At 41.7% G+C, this 17,648-nt stretch overlaps 1 protein-coding gene across 1 annotated transcript in view; it reads right to left on the minus strand.

Moving 5' to 3' along the window:
* Positions 1 to 4,275: 4,275 nt before the first annotated feature.
* The window catches only part of SUSD4 (sushi domain containing 4), a 68,759-nt gene continuing 55,386 nt past the window's right edge, over positions 4,276 to 17,648 (minus strand). The window contains exons 5-8 of the mRNA XM_052678273.1: positions 9,473 to 9,664; positions 8,848 to 8,992; positions 6,230 to 6,612; positions 4,276 to 5,337 (exon numbers count right to left, since the gene is read on the minus strand). Coding sequence (XP_052534233.1) covers positions 5,309 to 5,337; positions 6,230 to 6,612; positions 8,848 to 8,992; positions 9,473 to 9,664 — 749 coding nt within the window. The 3' untranslated portion in view covers positions 4,276 to 5,308. The remainder of the gene's footprint in view (positions 5,338 to 6,229; positions 6,613 to 8,847; positions 8,993 to 9,472; positions 9,665 to 17,648) is intronic.

Raw genomic sequence — 17,648 nt, forward strand, 5'->3', positions numbered from 1 at the left:
CTCTCTGCATGGCTTCCCTCCAGCCACTTCACATTTTCCTAGAAGAGGGGAAAAAAACTGCTCAGCATTTGACACAGCACTCTCGCTAAGGCTTGACTCGTGCTGAGTGGAGCTGAAGGATGGCTCCATGCATTTTAAAAGTTACCGTTCTGCATAAACATCCTCATACTGACATTTAACATTTTCACAACAGCCAGGTCCTGTTGAGTCATGCTCAGGTTGTGATTCACTCCTTGCAGAGCTGCTGCTAGACCTTGGATCCCCACCCTTCCCCCAGTCCTCTGCAGGTCAAGCCCTTGTTTGTAAGCTGGTGTTGAAGGCTGGCTTGTTGCTCACTTTTTCCTCCTCCTCCTTTTCATTTTTTTTTTTAGAAACAGCATGCCAAAGCCAGTTCTTGTTTTTCTTTCCTGGAGTTCTCAGTACGCACCCTCCCCTCCCTCTGCTGACAGCACATGGGTTGTCTGTCTTCACTAACTTGCTGCTTCTCCCCTCACCAACAAAGGTTTTCCTGGGTTTGTTTTTTATTCGCATCCAGACAGCTCAAGTGAAAACAGCTCATGAACTGCATGAGACGCACTCCTCCACCCATCTGGCTTCATTTGCACAGAGAACATACTGTCATGATCTTTGAAGCTCTCCAATCCCTAAGGGCCCGCAAAGCAACCCCCTTCCAGAAGCTCTGGCTCAGAGCTTGAGGTGACTTGAGCTCTCTGACCAGGGCTGGGGGCAGCTCTGAGCCCAGGAAACCAGCTCACACGTTGGAGTGTGGGTGCAGATCCAGGGGCCAGCAGAGCTTTTCCTGGCAATTCCAGTCCAAAGGAAAAGAAAAGCAGAGACAGTCCTCAGTTCTCCCCTCAAGCATGCAAAACCTACTACCTCAAATCACACAAGTTTTTTCCCCATAATACCCTTTCAGGAAGCCCTGTAAGCAAAGAGTAAAAACCTCTTTTTCACCTTTGCAAGTTATATTTAGTACACAGCTATCAAAGGATTGTCAAGCAGTATCAGTACATCAACGTTTTCTAGTGGAGGTGCAATTCTGCACTTTTTAAAATAACAGTGGTCTAATAAGCCATAAACTTAAATTTATTGAGCTACTCTGTCTGACCTCCTTAGCTGAACGACTGCAATACAATGCATACAACAATGTAAATCTGTAGAGCTCCAAGTATCATCTAGAAGCTTTCGTAACAGAAATTAATGAATAGGAGTCCAAACATTTCATAAGGAATGAAATTTTGCAAACTGTTAAAAGACCAGCTAAGGCAGATTGCATGTTATTTTGCAGAGCACCTATAGTAAGTTTAATATTTCTCATGACATTACAAAACAAAAATCACTTAACTGACCATAGGCTTGCCAGGTACTCCAAAGCTGGTGTTGCAGCACTCTTAGGTTGTTTGCTGGTGTGACAATGAAGAACTTTAGCTGACAGTGCAAATACTTCTGGAAAGCATGGGACCTAAAAAGAAAGGAGGTGGCAAAGAAAGTACTAATACCAGACAGATATGATGGCAATACAGAAAATTGCACCTGAAAAAAATTGCAGATCTTATGTAGCAAGAATAGAAGATAATACGCAATGTCATAGAATCATCTAGGTTAGAAAAGACCTTCAAGATCACCAAGTTCAATCTGACCATGTCCTTATGTGCCACAGCCACATGCCTCTTAAATGCCTCCAGTGATGGGGACTCCACCACTGCCTGCTGCAGCCAGATCCAATCCTTGACCATCCTTCTCTGTGAAGAAATTTTCCCCAGTATGCAATCTAAACTCTTCTGGTACAACTTGAGGCCATCTTCTCACATCCTATCACTTTTCATCTGAGAAAAATGTCTGACACCCACCTCACAGCAGTCTCCTTTCAGGCTGTTGTAGAGAGCAATGAGGTCTTCCCACAACCTCCTCTTCTCCAGATGGAACAATCCCAGTTCCCTCACTTGCTCCTCATGAGTTTTATTTTCTAGTCCCTTCACCAGCTTCATTGCTCTTCTCCGCAAACACTTGAGTAATCCAATATCCTGCTTGTAATGAGGGGCACTACAAGATGAACATAGGATTTGAGATGTGGTCTCACTAAGACTGAGTACAAAGGGGTGATTACCTCCTTGCTTCTGCTGGCCATGCATTTTCTAATACAAGCTTGGATACGATGCCAAGGGCTTTCATGGCCACGTGGGCACACTGTTGGCTTATGTTGAGCCTGCTGCCAACCAGCACCCTCAGGTCCTTTTCTAACAGGCAGCTTTCCCCAAGCCTGTGTCAAGTGCACCCAGCACTTACCTCTGTTGAATGCCATACGTCTGTGGGTGGCTCCTCTAACCAGATTCCTCTTCAAAACCTTCCTGCCCTCAAGCAGACAAGCAGTCTCACCTAGCTTGTTATCACCCATAAACTTCCTCTCATCCAGATCTCTCATAAATGTACTAAACCAGATCCAGTACTGAGCCTTGGGCCACTGGTGACTGTCTGACAACCAGACTGATCTTCACAGTGACCCTTTGAGCCCATCCAGCCAGCCACTTCTTCACCCAGCAATCTCTATGCCTGTCCTAGCCACAAGCCACAATTTCTCCAGAAGAACACGATGGGATGGCATCAAATGCTTTACTAAAATCCAGGGAGATAACATCCACAGCCTTTCCCTCACCTACTAAGTGGGTTATCTTGTCATAGAAGGATTGTCCCGATTGTATGGTGTGATGACGTTCAGGATGATCTGCTCCGTGACATTCCCTAGTACTGAGGTCAGACTGACCTGAAATACATGTTCACTAACCTCCAACCAACTGGGGCCTCCTCAGTTAGCCAGATCGGCTGGTAAATGGCAGAAAGTGGCTTGCTGAGCATTTCACCAGCTCCTTCAGTACCACTGAATGAATCCCATATGGTTCCACAGACTTATGAATGTTCAAATAATGTAGTAGGTCAGTTTCCTACTGAGTTAGGTTCTTCACCTAACTCCATTTCATCATCTTTCAAAGCAGAGGGCTGGGTACCCTGAGAACAAATGGCCTTACTGCTAAAGACTTAGACAAAAAAGGCATTAAGTGCCTCAGCCTTATCCTTACCTTTCATTATTGCGTTTCCTCTCACACCCAATAAAGAATGGAGATTATCCTCGATCCTCCTTTTGCTGTCATTTTATCCACAAAGCATTTTTTTTAAAATTGTCTTTTGCTGCACCAACCAAGCTGAGATCCAGTTGGGCTTTGGTCCTTCTATTTTTTTTTTTGCCTGTACAGCTTGACAACAGCTCTATAGCTCTCCTGAGTTGCTTGCACCTTTTTCCAGAATTCATAAACTCTTTCTCCCCAAGTTCCTGAAGATCATCTCTGTTAATCCAGGCTGGTCTTCTGCCCCACCAGCTTGGCTTTTGGTGCATTGGAATGGACTGATCCTGTACCCTCAAGATTTTTTTCTTGAAGAAAGTTTAAGATAAGAAAGCAATCTAAATCAAAATGATCTCATCAACGATAATGGGGTATAACTGAGATTATACTCATAATTGTCTCTCTACTTCTACACTATTCTGGTGGCTTTTTTTGTTTTTTGGTCTCCATTAGCTTCTTACTGATACATAGCATTGCTGACAGGGTGCTTATAAACACTTTATCGAATGTTAGCTGCAAGTCTATCATACCACTACCCCGACTCATCAGTGGGGTCAGTAAACATTGCCACAGTACAAAGAAATAATTAAATAATCATGAACAAACAAGAGAGCGACTTGTAGCGATCCTCTACTTAGAACAATAGAGATACCATAGGCTTACTTTGAATATAAAATCAGAACTTGGTCTCATTTTTTCCCTTTGCTTTGGATAAGCCCACAATGGCAATCTCCACCATTAACATATGGTGAGTTCTTCCTCAAAACACCGCCAGTTTAACATATGTTTCATCTCCGCATTACCATAAATAAAGTGGGAAATCTGCTTGGCTTTCAAGAAGCACATGAAGCAGCCAGGAATTTTTCCTGACAAATAACAAATGGCCTGTGATACAACAAGGATGAACTATTCCTACAGTCTTTAGCACAAAGCTCTGGCACAGCATGCAGAAGAAAGCCAACAATAACATGCGTGGATAAGCTGTGCCATTGCTGCACCCATTTCATGTGCTCTGCCTAAATAAAACCACTCAGTCCAACTGGAGCTAAATAATGGACATAAAATGCTATAGAGTGGGGGTTCTCCAGTGATCCCATCTTTCAGGTGGGAGCTAGTGAAAGAAGGAAGGAAGGGAAAAAAAGGCCAACTAGACACAGTCTGATAAGTCAAAAGAACTGAAACTGAACTTTATTTTTTTAAAGTATTCTACAATAATGGCTCAGAATACTACCGCAGCGCACAGGGACAAGGCAGTGCTCTGGGCTATGACTGTAGATTACTCTAATGCATGTATTTGTCAAAGCTTAAGGAAGGTTGAAATGTGGCAGTTCAACATTTCTTAAGCAAATATTTCATTATTTTAACACTTTCTAGGTCTTTCATATGATAGCAGGATTTATCAAATGCAATGTAGTCACAGAAGTCTTGCATAAATACAAATATTGATACTTTACCTTGAATATTGTATATTATATAAATTCTGCCTTACCTTTAAAAAAAATCTCCAGGTCATTATGTGATCCGGAGTCTTTCCTTTTCTTTCTCTGTAAGAGTTTTTAAATATATATATATATATATTTATATATATTTGCTATCATACATCAAAGTACATACGAATCCCATTGTTTTCTGCAGACATGGTATGAAACAAAATAACCAACAACCAAACCATAAGCTTTCTGATTTACATAGGATAGTCAAAGAGGATCTTCCCTCTTTAGGGTGTGTGTTTCAGGACTAGGTTTTTGTTTGTTTGTTTTTGGTTTTTAAGTTTGAAAGGCTTCTTCATAAACTAGAGGTCCACAGATCATTTAAAGCAGTCTTTATAAGCAAATTTACATACTTTGACATGCTTTTGTGAGGCAGTTAGTATCAAAATCCAATAGTATTTTTCTACAGAACCGTATGACTTTCTGCGATGCAGATATACATTTCATTTCTAAAAAGCCACAGTTCTTTTTCTACATCTGCTCTCATCAAATCCCCAGGATTCATTCATAAAATTGCTGTTCCAAGTGCTGATGCTGTTATCTCCACTGTGGATTAAGATGTACACACAATCTGGTGACATCATCGTGTGGAAGATTGGTAAGTACCCTCCCCAGATCCACAGATAGTCTTTTCTATCTCTGAGTGCTCAGGATTCATGTCACCCAACGGTGCAATGTGATGATGACATGTCTCCATGCAGGCTAAGGGTCTTCTTCCATCAAAGGAATCTCTGGAGCAAAAAGAAAAATGGTATTGATTACAGGCTGGGTCTTGCCTTTAGATGTTTTCAGAGTAGTATTATTAGCAACTCGGAAAAAATATAAATGCAAAAATCTGAGCAATATATAAAGAGTCTCCAATTCTATACCCCATATGAAAATCACAGAATCACAGAATTGAGTTAGAGGGGACCCTTAAAGGTCATCTGGCCCAAATCCCCTGCAGTGAACATGGACATCTACAGCTCAATCAAGTTGCTCAGATTAACCTACTAAGACTATCCATGTTTCCTAAAACAAGTTAGGCCCACCAAAGCTAAGTACAAACATCTTTTCTACTACATTTAACATGGAATCTGCATTCAGAGTAGGCAGAGCTTTACTGGCATCATCATCATTCCTCCCACCTCCTTCCAGCTGTCCTCTCCCACTTATGATGCCATTAAAAGTCAGCCCCAACCCTATGGTGCAGGAGACTTCTTCCACCCCAGTCTTCACCCACAATTCTTTAAATGTCTCTAAGGAAAGCTAACTGGTTTCTTTATTAAGCTGAGAAGGCTCTGTCAGAACTAAATGAAATTTAGTGTTTAGTATCAATCCATGCTCATGATTGAAATGCAGACAGCAGTACACAATGATCTGCCTTCTACCACAGGGTTCTCTCCTGCATGTTCTTATATTGTGACTCCCATTTCCATAAAGTATATGTGAACGCTCACATGCCTTAGACTGAAATGTTTATCATGCATGCAGACACAAAGAGCTTGTCAGTGAAGGCTGCTAACTCTGACTGGATATAAAATACATGGTGAAAGTAAAAAGCAGGTCAGCTGGCTTTACTGATGCTCTGTCTGTACAAGCAAATGTGTAAGGACTCGCATATGGCACCCACGTGTGACTCACCATCTGTAATATCAATCCGTGGGCTCGTGGACACAGCCTCCCCAGCAGTGCTCCGGGATGCATCAGTTCGATCTGAGCTGGCAAGCACTGCTGCTTGGCACACTGGGGGTGAGTACAAGCTTTGGAGCAGTTCAGAGGAGACTGATTGACTCTCACAGCTCTCAAATTCACTTGGCAGCATGTCTGTAATCCTGGGACCAGGATAAGCAGGAGGACTTTGATCTTCTGTCTGCAAAACATGCCCCTGGTCCACTGTGGCTGAGTATCCAGGTGCCAGAGCATTCAGGCTGCTGCTTACAGCTTCATCGTAGGAAGGCAGCATGACAGGAACACCATCCACTACCACGAAGTCGGGGTCACCCACAGAGCCCTCCTGGTTGCCTCTAAGTCAAACACAGGAAAATGATCACAGAGAGCCAGAGGGTTTCATAGAATTGTTTCAGTTGGAAGGGACCCTTAAATGCCATCGAGTTAAACTCCCTGCAGTAAACAGGAACATCTGCAGACAGATCAGATACTCAGAGCCCTGTCCATCCTGACCTTGGATATCTCCAGGAATGGGGCACCCACCACCTCTCTGGGTAACCTGTGCCACTGCATCACCACCGTAATTGTAAAAATCTCCTTCCTTACATCCAGTCTAAATCTCTCTTCTTTCAGTTTGAAACCATTTCCCTTTGTCCTACCACAACACACCCTGCTAAACAGTCTGTCCCCTTCTTTCTTACAGACCACCTGGGTTTCTGAAGCACCTTGGAGCAACTGCTGAGTGTAAGGAAACACAACATTTCCTAATGGCACAAATTGATGCTACAGGGCCATTAACATTCACAGAGGTGTTTGCCTCACAGGTCTGCAAAAATCTGTTCAGATTGACAGTCAGGTGGAATCCGTTACAATTGGATAAATGAAACAAGTAATGTGAAGCTCAGTTTAGAGAAGGGGGAAAAAAACCAAACAGGTGCTTGGAGGAGATAAGGAGTGCCATTTACTGTGCCACGCAGAGTAGGTATCATGGATATGAGATCACAGATGTTACTCAGCAGTCACAAGTGTCTGAACCCCTGAAAAGATGTGGGCTAGAGCAAAGAAGTGTTTGCAGCATATGTAAACAGGCTGTTATTGGATGGCAGGGTTTTGTTGCCAGATATTGGATTCCTTCAGTTCTTGCTCTCAAAGGATGAAGGCATTTAGCACTAGGCTGGTTCCATTAAAAACAAAACATTTATATTATGCTGGGAAGGTGTGGTAAATCCCAAATTACTTCTTTTATAGTCAGTCAGATCACAGTAGAGACTCAGCAGAAAGGAGTTGGTCGCAGGTACCATTGGGACAGGAAAACATCTGGGAAGAAGAGGCCAGAAAGCCATTTCAATAAGCTAGAGGAGAGCAGGCTATCTGTGGTGGAACCCTTTATCCTCAATTCTTCCCAATTACACAGGTATATGTACACTCCCCATATGCTATACATATGAATATATATGTTAGTTTATACATTACTTCTATAGAATCATAGAATCATTAAGGATGAAAAAGACCACTAAGATCATCTAGTCCAACAGTCAACTCATCCCCACCATTGCCCACTGACCACATCTCCCAGTGCCACATCTCCGTGGTTCTTGAACACCTCCAGGGACAGTGACTCTGCCACCTCACTGGGCAGCCTGTGCCACTGCATCACCGCTCTTCCTGAGAATGAATGTTTCCCAATCCTAACCTGATCCTCACCTAGTGCAACTTGCAGCCATTACCTCTCATCCTATTGTTATTACCTGGGGGAAGAGGCCAACCTCCATCTTGCCAAATAAAACATATATTTTCATGTACATACACTTAATTAACAATAAGAGTACAAAGTTCATCCTCCTGTATTGGCCTGGGGACATATTCAGTAATATACAGCTTTTTACCTCTCTCCTCTGTACGTGGTAGAATAAAGACAGAAGAAAAAGAAAGAGAAGGAGTCATTCAGTCAAAGCCCATAGCAAACTGAGCACAGACTGAAACCTCAGAGCGGATCTAAACCCAGATACAGCATTAGCTCTGCCTAAACTTTAGCATACCTGTCTTTGTTTTTTCCAGTGGTATGATAATAATAATACCATCTACTTGTCTCTATGAATGCTGTGACAAATGCCCAATGACATATGTTGATAATATTTCATGGAAGTAAAGGAAAATGTAGGAGATGTTTATGAGGGGAAAGCAAACTTTAAATTTAATTTCGTCCACAGGAAAAAAAAAAAAAAAAAGATCTTTCATAAAATTTACATTACTAAATCTATAGAACTTAAAAAATTAAGTCCCTCAGCACCCAACATTGAGTAATTTAAACCATCTTTGCTGTCAATGATTTTCACACAACTGTCGACTATTCTTACATGCAGAATCAGGAATCAGTAGTTAGCAGAGCTGTAATTGCACCCAAAATGAATCTGGACAACTTTGCCTTTTCCGTAGAACAGCTATGGAACGTTCTACGGTTCCAGGGGTGCCCATCTCTGCAGGTAGAGCAGAGTGCGGAAATGGAATCAAGGGCCCCAGTCTTAACAAAATGATAAGATAAAATAGTAATAAAATAACATAATAAAATAATTACAGAAAACAGTACAAACCTTGGAAGGAAATGTGCCTTAAATTTGGTCTGGAACATTCTGGCTAAGATGACCAGTAGAAGTACTAATAAAACGCTGGTAGCAGTAAATGCCACTATTTTCCATGTAGTCAGGAGGGTCTCCTGTGTATTTGGCCAGGTTTGTTCTGTAACAAAAAGACGATAATACCACAGTTATGTCTGATCATTACTGTTGCTAGTTTATATCAATTCAACAATACTCAGAAGGGCCAGATAGGATGAGAGATTTCTTATAGGCATGTTTTACATGCATATACATATATATGAATCAAATTTGCACTCATTAATCTAATTCCAGATACTAAAGCAGCCTTAACAACAAGTCGTCACTGAGGCCAGACCTTGTTTTTTACCCTTGATGTTATTTTTATGCATGCAATCATAAATTTTGCTTATCTATGTATTAAGTTATCAACATTCAAAAATAATTTGAAAAGCTAAATATTGAAAGGATCGTTCAGGAAATAAAATATGCTGCATTTAATGGCATCTTAAATGAACAATTGTCACGTAAGCATGAAATAATGAGTTTCACCAGACGTTACTCACCTCCTGATTTGCTCAGAAGGAGGTGGGCTACAGGAGGACAGAGGCTGCTCCCTTACCTGTTTTGACACAGTAGACTTGGTAGGAGGGGAACCACTCTCCATACTGGCAGGTGATGTATTTGTAGTCATTGGTGAGGGTGTAGCCAGGGTCACAGTAGAACTCTACCACTGTCCCATGGTTATAGCGCTCGCAAGGCCGCGGATGGCAGATGTAGTCTCCATGGCTGACCATTGGAGGTAGCGGACAAACTTGGGCAAACAGAGAGAAAAGGAGAAAGAAGTTAACCACAGCAACTGACCAGTGTGCCTCAAAATCCCCTCTAGGCTCCCTGCTTTGTGAGTAGGTACATCTGTGTGGCACCAGTGGATGGATGCACGCACCTCCTGCAGCAGCATGGGAGCTTTTGGCTTACACTTACACCAGAAAGCTCTGCTGTCTGTTTGCTTAAAGACATGAAAGATGGCACTGGTGAAGCCTTCCAGCCTCTGGACGAGGGGAGGAAGGGAGAAAGGGACTTGCATGGCTATAGAAAGGCTACATGGGGATAGAGGGGGACAGTCAGAATAAAGACAATCTCTTTCCTTATGAAGCATCTCAAATTCAGCTGTAAGATCTTTTTTTTTTTTTTTTTTTTTTTCTTCCATTAGCACAGTTGATTGATTGCATGCCCTAATTAAATTCTGCAATATTCACTTTTATAAAGAAATTTGCTATCAGCAATGCTGGAAGAGATGCTCGGCTCACAGCGCTGCTTAAGCAATTACAGTTGTGCCACTGTAATTTTGTCTCACTGGGCTAAGACCACCCCAGTGCTATTTGTGTTTTGTTATCTCCGAGCAGCCCCAGTGATTCCAGCAGGATTGCTGCTGGGGTGAGGCACTGAATAGAACAGAGGCTGAGGCTGTGTTAATTAAGTACAGTGGTGTACATGAGGTTATGTACATAAGACTGAATTACAACATAAACACGTGAACTTTTATTGTAGATCCTGAAACAAGAAGAAATGCCCCCTCACATTGCTGAGAAATTAATAATTCAACAGAGCTGAAGGAGCAGTCTCTAGGACGCAGCAGCTATAAAGCAGCTTGCAGGCAGTGCTTTTAAAAGAGAAGAAACTTATATACTGAAAAAGTATTAGTTGATTACTATTTTCTTAAGTATTGTTCCTAACACAAAGGAAAATAGTTGTAATGATGTCTAAAATGCTGATTGGACAGGGCTCAATCCAGCTAACTGGACTGTTTTATCTCCCTCCGGAGGCAGTAACGGATGGGATTAGAGCCCCATCTGTGGCCTGCCCACCCCTCCATCTCATGCCTCCTTCACATAGCCCAGCCCTACTGCATTGATTTAAAGAATGAAAATGCCATCTCTCCAAAGAAGAATCTCCCCAGAAATTACAATGCAGCTGCTTCTCTCTGCAAACCTTGTTACATGAATAATGTATTTCATAAAAAAATACGCAAGATATTAAATGAATCTTCAAGAGAAGCTGATTACAATGTGCAGCACTGTCTGTTCCCCATCCCCTGGAGACATGGTTTTGTTTGCATTTTCACTGGCAAGGCTCAGTAATAACTTGAAATCAGAGCAAGTAATTCACATAAAAATTCACATCCTCCATACTCTGCATATTTTCCAAAGTCTCTAGGTCCATGAGAAATAGGAAGGGTTTACTAAGAGGTGAACTCAAGACTGAAAACAATTTTCTTAAGAATAGGGCAAAGGTGTGCATCTGAAATAACAGAAAAGCACCTTTATCCATATCAGTGATCATTTCTCTATTACAAAGAAAACAATCACAGAAAGCAACAATTTTGGCCTACTGTAAGGAAACCTCATATATTTGTATTATCTACATTTATAGCATGAGAACAAAGACAGTAGCTTAGACTTCTTTGCAATTGAGTTTTGGCAGACTGTGACAGGCAGCAGGAGACGTGTGGATGCACACAGCCCTCCAAGCTACAAGGAAAGTAGAGCACATCTTATCACAGGGGGCAACTGCTCTGATAAACAAATTCCTACTCTCCAGCCATGCACCTGCTGCCTTTCCTGACACACCAAACCCCAAACCCACTAATGTCATTAAGGGCCAAAGCAGCCTTCTGAATTAAAATAAATAAATAAATAAATAAAGGCCTCAGTGCTGGTCTCCCAGCTCAGGAATGACATGTTTTCCAGTCAGATTAAAAACCATGCATTGTGGGTACAGCCCATATGTGGAGCTGTCAGTTTGTTTACAAATGGAGAAGTGCTTTAGAAAACCTGAGAATAAGAGCATTGCTCTTAGCGTAGGATACGTCCCCAGTGCTAAAAACGGGTGCCACCCCTCCCACTGACACCTTCTTCATTTCAAGGGAAATGGTCATGTACTGATATTGCCCAAAAATGTCTGTAAAAATTTCTGTAAAGTGCTGTACTATGCTCGTTGTGGGATGGAGTAAGGTTTTAAATGGTTGTACACCCCAACCGCTCTTGCGTTAAATTACAGCAGTGGTTGCAATGGAATGGGTTTCAAAATATCACAGAATAGAATCATCAAGGTTGGAAAGACCACTAAGATCACCTTGTCCAACCAATGAAGGAATTAGGCTCATTGGAAGCAAGACTTTGTTCTGACTGCTGGGATGTCAGAATCAGGGCTTTTCTGTCACTTCTCCCTCATCACCTCCTATGAACATTATGTTCATCAAGTTCAAGGAATCCTCCAACAGTTGTATGGGCAAAATGGCCCCCTCATGCATTTGTGAGGAGGGTGATTAATGATCATCAACAGTCAGGTTCAGAGCCTCTTTTTCCAAATGAAATCAAACCAGATGAGTTATATCACCAGCAACCAAAGATTAACTTATTTCCATCCCTGGGCAGTTAGCCGTACATCTAGTTCCTTTTTCAACTCATTCCATTTTCATCATCATCCTGGCTCACGATCCTTTAGAGTCAATGGAAGTACACAGTGAAGTGGCCTTAGCTTTAATCATAGAAGACCAAGATTTTAGCCATTCTGGACAGCTGTTGAGCACTCTTGGCTCTCAGTAGACAGGCTTTTTGTGCAGAGCTAGTTCTCTTACAGGGCCAATTCCTCACTGTTGATATTTATATAGTACATACATAGAATATTACATAGTATCATGCTAGATATCAGTGCACGGCACCAATGACACAGAACTAAAGCAGTGTGGCAGATCAAATGTGAACTAAAACTCAGGTGGCAAAACTTCAGCCCACTGAAGTTTTCTAGGAAAGTTAAAATTCTTGGCACCTCAATGATCATTCCTTGGCTTATTTGGTAATTACAGGCCACGGACTTCAGGCAAATGCACCAAATGCATCCTCTGGGCACTGGATCCAGGATTTCTGGATTAGTCTTTATAGAGCAGTTGGCCACAGGCTGTAAGGGGACTCACAGAGACTTTACAGCAGTATTTTCAGTCAAAACGTGAAATCATTAAATAAAAAGAACGAACGAACATGTTCATATCACAAATAAATCCATTCTGCTAAGCTCAGGACTGCTGATGGTCAGGGAAGCTGTAGGGAAGAATTCCTGACTGGATCTGACAGCCAACCCCTCCTGCCCTGAGGATCAGTTGGAGCTCAGGGCCCTCCAGCTATGGGCTTTCTGCTCTGACCAGTTTCAGTCAAAGATTAGTACTCTGATGAAGAACTTAAAACCTGGGTTCCAAGCCTTACATTCCAAACGCAGTTACATACTGCCTTGGAGAAGAGGACCTCCTCCAGGCTTGTAGGAGATAGTTATTAACTAGAAGGCAAAAATACGTTCCAGTGCTGATGTTCTGGAAGCAGAAGAAATGTCTGTGGTGTCCTCTGCAAGGGATGCCAAGCACAAGGCAAGGGTGACTCTGCTCCGCACCCACTGCCAGTGGGCACTTGTACATCAGATCAATGAATGCAGTTCTCCTCATTTTTTCTACCCATTACGGTCAAGGAGCTTTTTAAGCTCTGCTCAGAGGATGCTGCAGTTAATCTGCACTGCTGACACTAGGACTGTAGGAGGTAGAGAAAATGTTTGGCATTAGCACAGTCTCAATTAACACTGTTGGCACAGAATAAAGGTGTCACATCACTTTTTCAAAGCCACTGGTAGAGAGATGACAGTGAAGCTTCAGATACATAAAGTGCTCAAAATCTATTTTTAGCCAATAGGTTCACTGTCATTCTGGTTAGTAGTTTAGTTTTTGCTCAGAGTAAGCTGAAAATTATTCAGGTTTTGCCTAGTTTTTGTACAGGAGCCAAAAAACAAATGCAACAATGTCTTGAAACACAGGCTGCTGAAGTGCTACGAAGAAGCCAGAAGCCTCTTCTCCAGCTTTGATTTTTTGTGTAGTAAGGATTTTTCTCCTCCAGCCTTTCATGTATCATATTGGTTCCTATGTTAGCTAGATAACAGGAAAACCCAGTGTAAGGCCAGCTGTTTTCTGTGTCACACAGGGATGGACAGTGCTAGTGACATTTGCACCAAATAAAAAATAAATCTTCTTCCAACTTCACCATGAATCCCTTTTTATTATGCAAAAAGTGAGAAAAGATTAAGATGAAACTTCATGTCAAGGAAGACACTCGGAAGCCTTTGCTCATCACTCTTCTGCCTTACTATCTTCTGCTTTGTATGCCTGGCTGCCTTGTACACAGTTGAGGTAGATGTATCCCACTGCAGTACACAGGGCATCCTTAGCTCCTCACACGTGTTAAGCAAGAACAGAACACTCAGTAAAAGCTCTCTATTCTACCAGAACACAAATTCTTACTTCCCTGGAAAGCACAGAATGACCTATATATGTATTTCTCCCAGGCTGTCTGCCTTCCAGCCCTCTCATCCCCCCACGCAGCAAAGGGGCCAGCTGACAATCCTATGCTTGGCCACCAGATGGGAGAATGTGAGAGTGCAGTTGGGAGATGCAATTGCTTTTCACTAAATTGCATTTTCATGTCAGAACTGCTAAAAATTCATAATTCAGTTCCAGCATATTGAAAATGCATAATCAGTTCCATCCCAATCACTGTTTAAGGCAGGAGAATGCAGTAGTTCTGCTGCATCCCAGCAGACCCAGTTTCCCATCTAAGCCTAGTTAGGGCCTTTCTCCCTATAATATCTTTGAACAAGCACATCCTTATGTATGTCAATTTGAATTTTTATTTTTATTTTTACAGTAACCAGTAACACTGAAAATGAAACCTGTTTGTTTCATACTCAGCCAAGAAGCCTTTCTCATAACTCAACAATTGCTGTCCTGTGAAGGGAGTTAGTGCTCATTTTAGCTGTAATTGGAATAAGTGAGAACTTGTGGCCACAAAATCACATTTTGAAAATAAAGGCATGCTTTGAGAAATTTTCCTGATTATTCCCACAGTAAAACAACAACAGAACAAGCAGGGCTACCAGAATAGAAATATCAGTGGAAAAAACAAAGCGACCACCAGTTTATAAAGTAACTCCTACTAAACCCAACAATAGACACAGAGAGAAGCAAAGATTCAAGATCATAGAATCATAGAATAGCCAGGGTTGAAAAGGACCACAATGATCACGTAGTTTCAACCCCCCTGCTATGCGTAGGGTCGCCAACCAGCAGACCAGGCTGCCCAGAGCCACATCCAGCCTGGCCTTGAATGCCTCCAGGGATGGGGCATCCACAGCCTCCTTGGGCAACCTGTTCCAGTGCTGAAGTTGCCAGCAAATTTATTTATTTATTCTACAGCAAGGATTATTCAAAATACCTTGTTCTTATCCAATAATTTGCAAATTCTTCTCAGTCTCCAAGTACTTAACCTTCACAGTGCCATCCACATTATTTTCCACTGAAAAGACAGTTAAGCAACTCCTTGATCATTCAGCCAATGGCAGCTGTACTGGATCTCATGACTCCAGACTGCTTGCTCTCACCCCTAAACAACGACTTGGTAACTCACTAAAATGGCAAAGGAAATCTTTCAGTGTGAGCACAGTGAGAAGCACTTTTCACCTTCCACAAAGCATGAAATGAATAATCAAGTTTTTAATGAAAACTTACTTCTCTGGTCTAGCTCTAACCAATACCATATTGCTGAAAATCACTATCACTGATACTAGCTGGTTGAGCCTAAGTGAGACATTATAAAACTGGTTTCAAGATAGTTTAATGGTAGTTTAACATTAACTGATTCCTAAAAGAAAACAGAAGGTGACTTACAACCACAAATAGGACTCAGAACTTCCTTGCTCCTTGGAGTTACAGATCATGGAGCCCATTTTGCAGTTCCAGTCAGCTGAGCTCCTATGAGGAGTATCATAGAAGGGCCTGGGTTGAAAAGGACCACAATGATCATCTTGTTTCAACCTCCCTGCTATGTGCAGGGTTGCCAACCACCAGACCAGGCTGCCCAGAGCCACATCCAGCCTTGCCTAGAATGCCTCCGTATCAGACCAACTCCACAGTCACCCTCAACAATCCTTCCATCTACAGTACACAGCCAGTGAAACACTGATCTTACTGCCAAAGCCTTCAGTTTCAAATGCATTTCACAATATATATGAGCAAAAACACACTCTGACTGAGCTTTCACCTATAAATTATACGTTCACAAGTGCAATTTTTGTTTAAACTACAAAAATTGATTATGAGTTTGCAGCAATGGAGAGCTTAGGATTCTTTTAGCAAGATGCCCACAATTATCTTCAAGGAAATATTTACACTAATTACTCACAGAGGAGTGTTTAAAGCATCACAGTTTCATTTACAGCAGATCAATTTTGCTTTCTTCATCACTCAGTTCTAATTTTCTTGCCATTCTCAAGACTGGCTGACTTTATGATCACTAATGGTCCTTTTAAGACACTGAGAAGCAGAAACTGAATACTTGGCCTCATTTCTGGAAGTGGAGCCAACTGCTTGTGATAATTTTCCTATAGAATTGATGCCATTACAATTACTCAATTTGCAATTCAGTTTTCCTGCTTTTCATTTACTTGCCTGAGTTCCAGTTGCCATCAGGTATTGTGCTCCAGTGACCTACTGTTAACAGCTGCTCTCAAAAAGAAACAGAGATAAATACTGTAGCTGGATTCTTGTTAAAGAAATCATCAAGCAGAAAAACTTTTCTTGGGTAGAAAGTAGAAAGACCACTCCAGGAAGTCTTTTCTTCCCAGGTAAGTGACATCTGCTGTGAGCAGTGGATATAATAAACTACACCTGTTATTTATTGACTTGTGATTGGGATGCTTACTCCTCTTTGTTGGTAAGAAATAACCCCTTGAGCCTGCTTGGTGTTACCTACACCTGTAAGTAGGGCCTGATGGAGGAAAGGAATGCTAAATCCAGCTGCACCTGCTGGGATAAGAGAGCTCTACCGCAGGGCCTAGATGAAGGCTGAGAGAACAAAAATGTACCTTTTGGGAAAAGGAAAAACACAAAGACCCATCCCCCTGGTGATACTAGGGAAAAAAAATTAGTGGTGGTAGGGGAAACAGTAGTTGATAATACCTCAAAACCTGCCTACAAAACCAGAAAGATGTGAAAGAGTACCAGTTTCTGTTATTTGTGTATAGTTACCAAGTGCATACCTATGCTGTTTTGGTGAAATTATCTCTATTTAAATGTTGGTTCTTGTCTCTGAAAGTGAACAAACCTACACAGCAGGTAGACATTCTACTGTATAGAATCTACATCTATACTTCTCATTGATTATGGAGAATGTCCTGTGATTGCACTGGGTAGCCAAATTTAATGAACCTGTCCATAAAGCACAGACAAATTTGATTCCAAGCTAGACAGCGTAGTGCTCTTTTCCCTTCTGAGGAGCCCTGCCAGATTTGAGTTAAAGATTAATAGTATAAAACAGCCCTCAGGGAGAAATTTCATCTGCTTTCCCCCACCTAATCCTCAGCATATTTAAAGTACCATGGATAAAATACTACATGCATCTGGCAGCTAACACAGAACTGCAGGGCAGAAATTATGGCTCTATAAAAGAGTTTGGATGTCTGGAAATGCTAAGGAGTTTCTGAAAGGTACACAGGTGACAGAGCAGGTGTAAAACAATGATTTACTTTGACAATCCCGTGCATCAGGCAGAAACAGAAGACATAAAAGAAGCAGATTACAAGTTGTTCTGTTTCTTTCTTGAAAAACTATGAGCAGTGCAGAATATATCTACTTCAATCACAGCAAAGATCAAAGAAGATTTCTGCAATGCAAAAGAAGTGCAGTCACTTAGAAATATAATCACATT

Source organism: Tympanuchus pallidicinctus, unplaced genomic scaffold (genome assembly GCF_026119805.1).
Source record: "Tympanuchus pallidicinctus isolate F22 unplaced genomic scaffold, pur_lepc_1.0 scaffold1, whole genome shotgun sequence".
Lineage (NCBI taxonomy): Eukaryota > Metazoa > Chordata > Aves > Galliformes > Phasianidae > Tympanuchus > Tympanuchus pallidicinctus.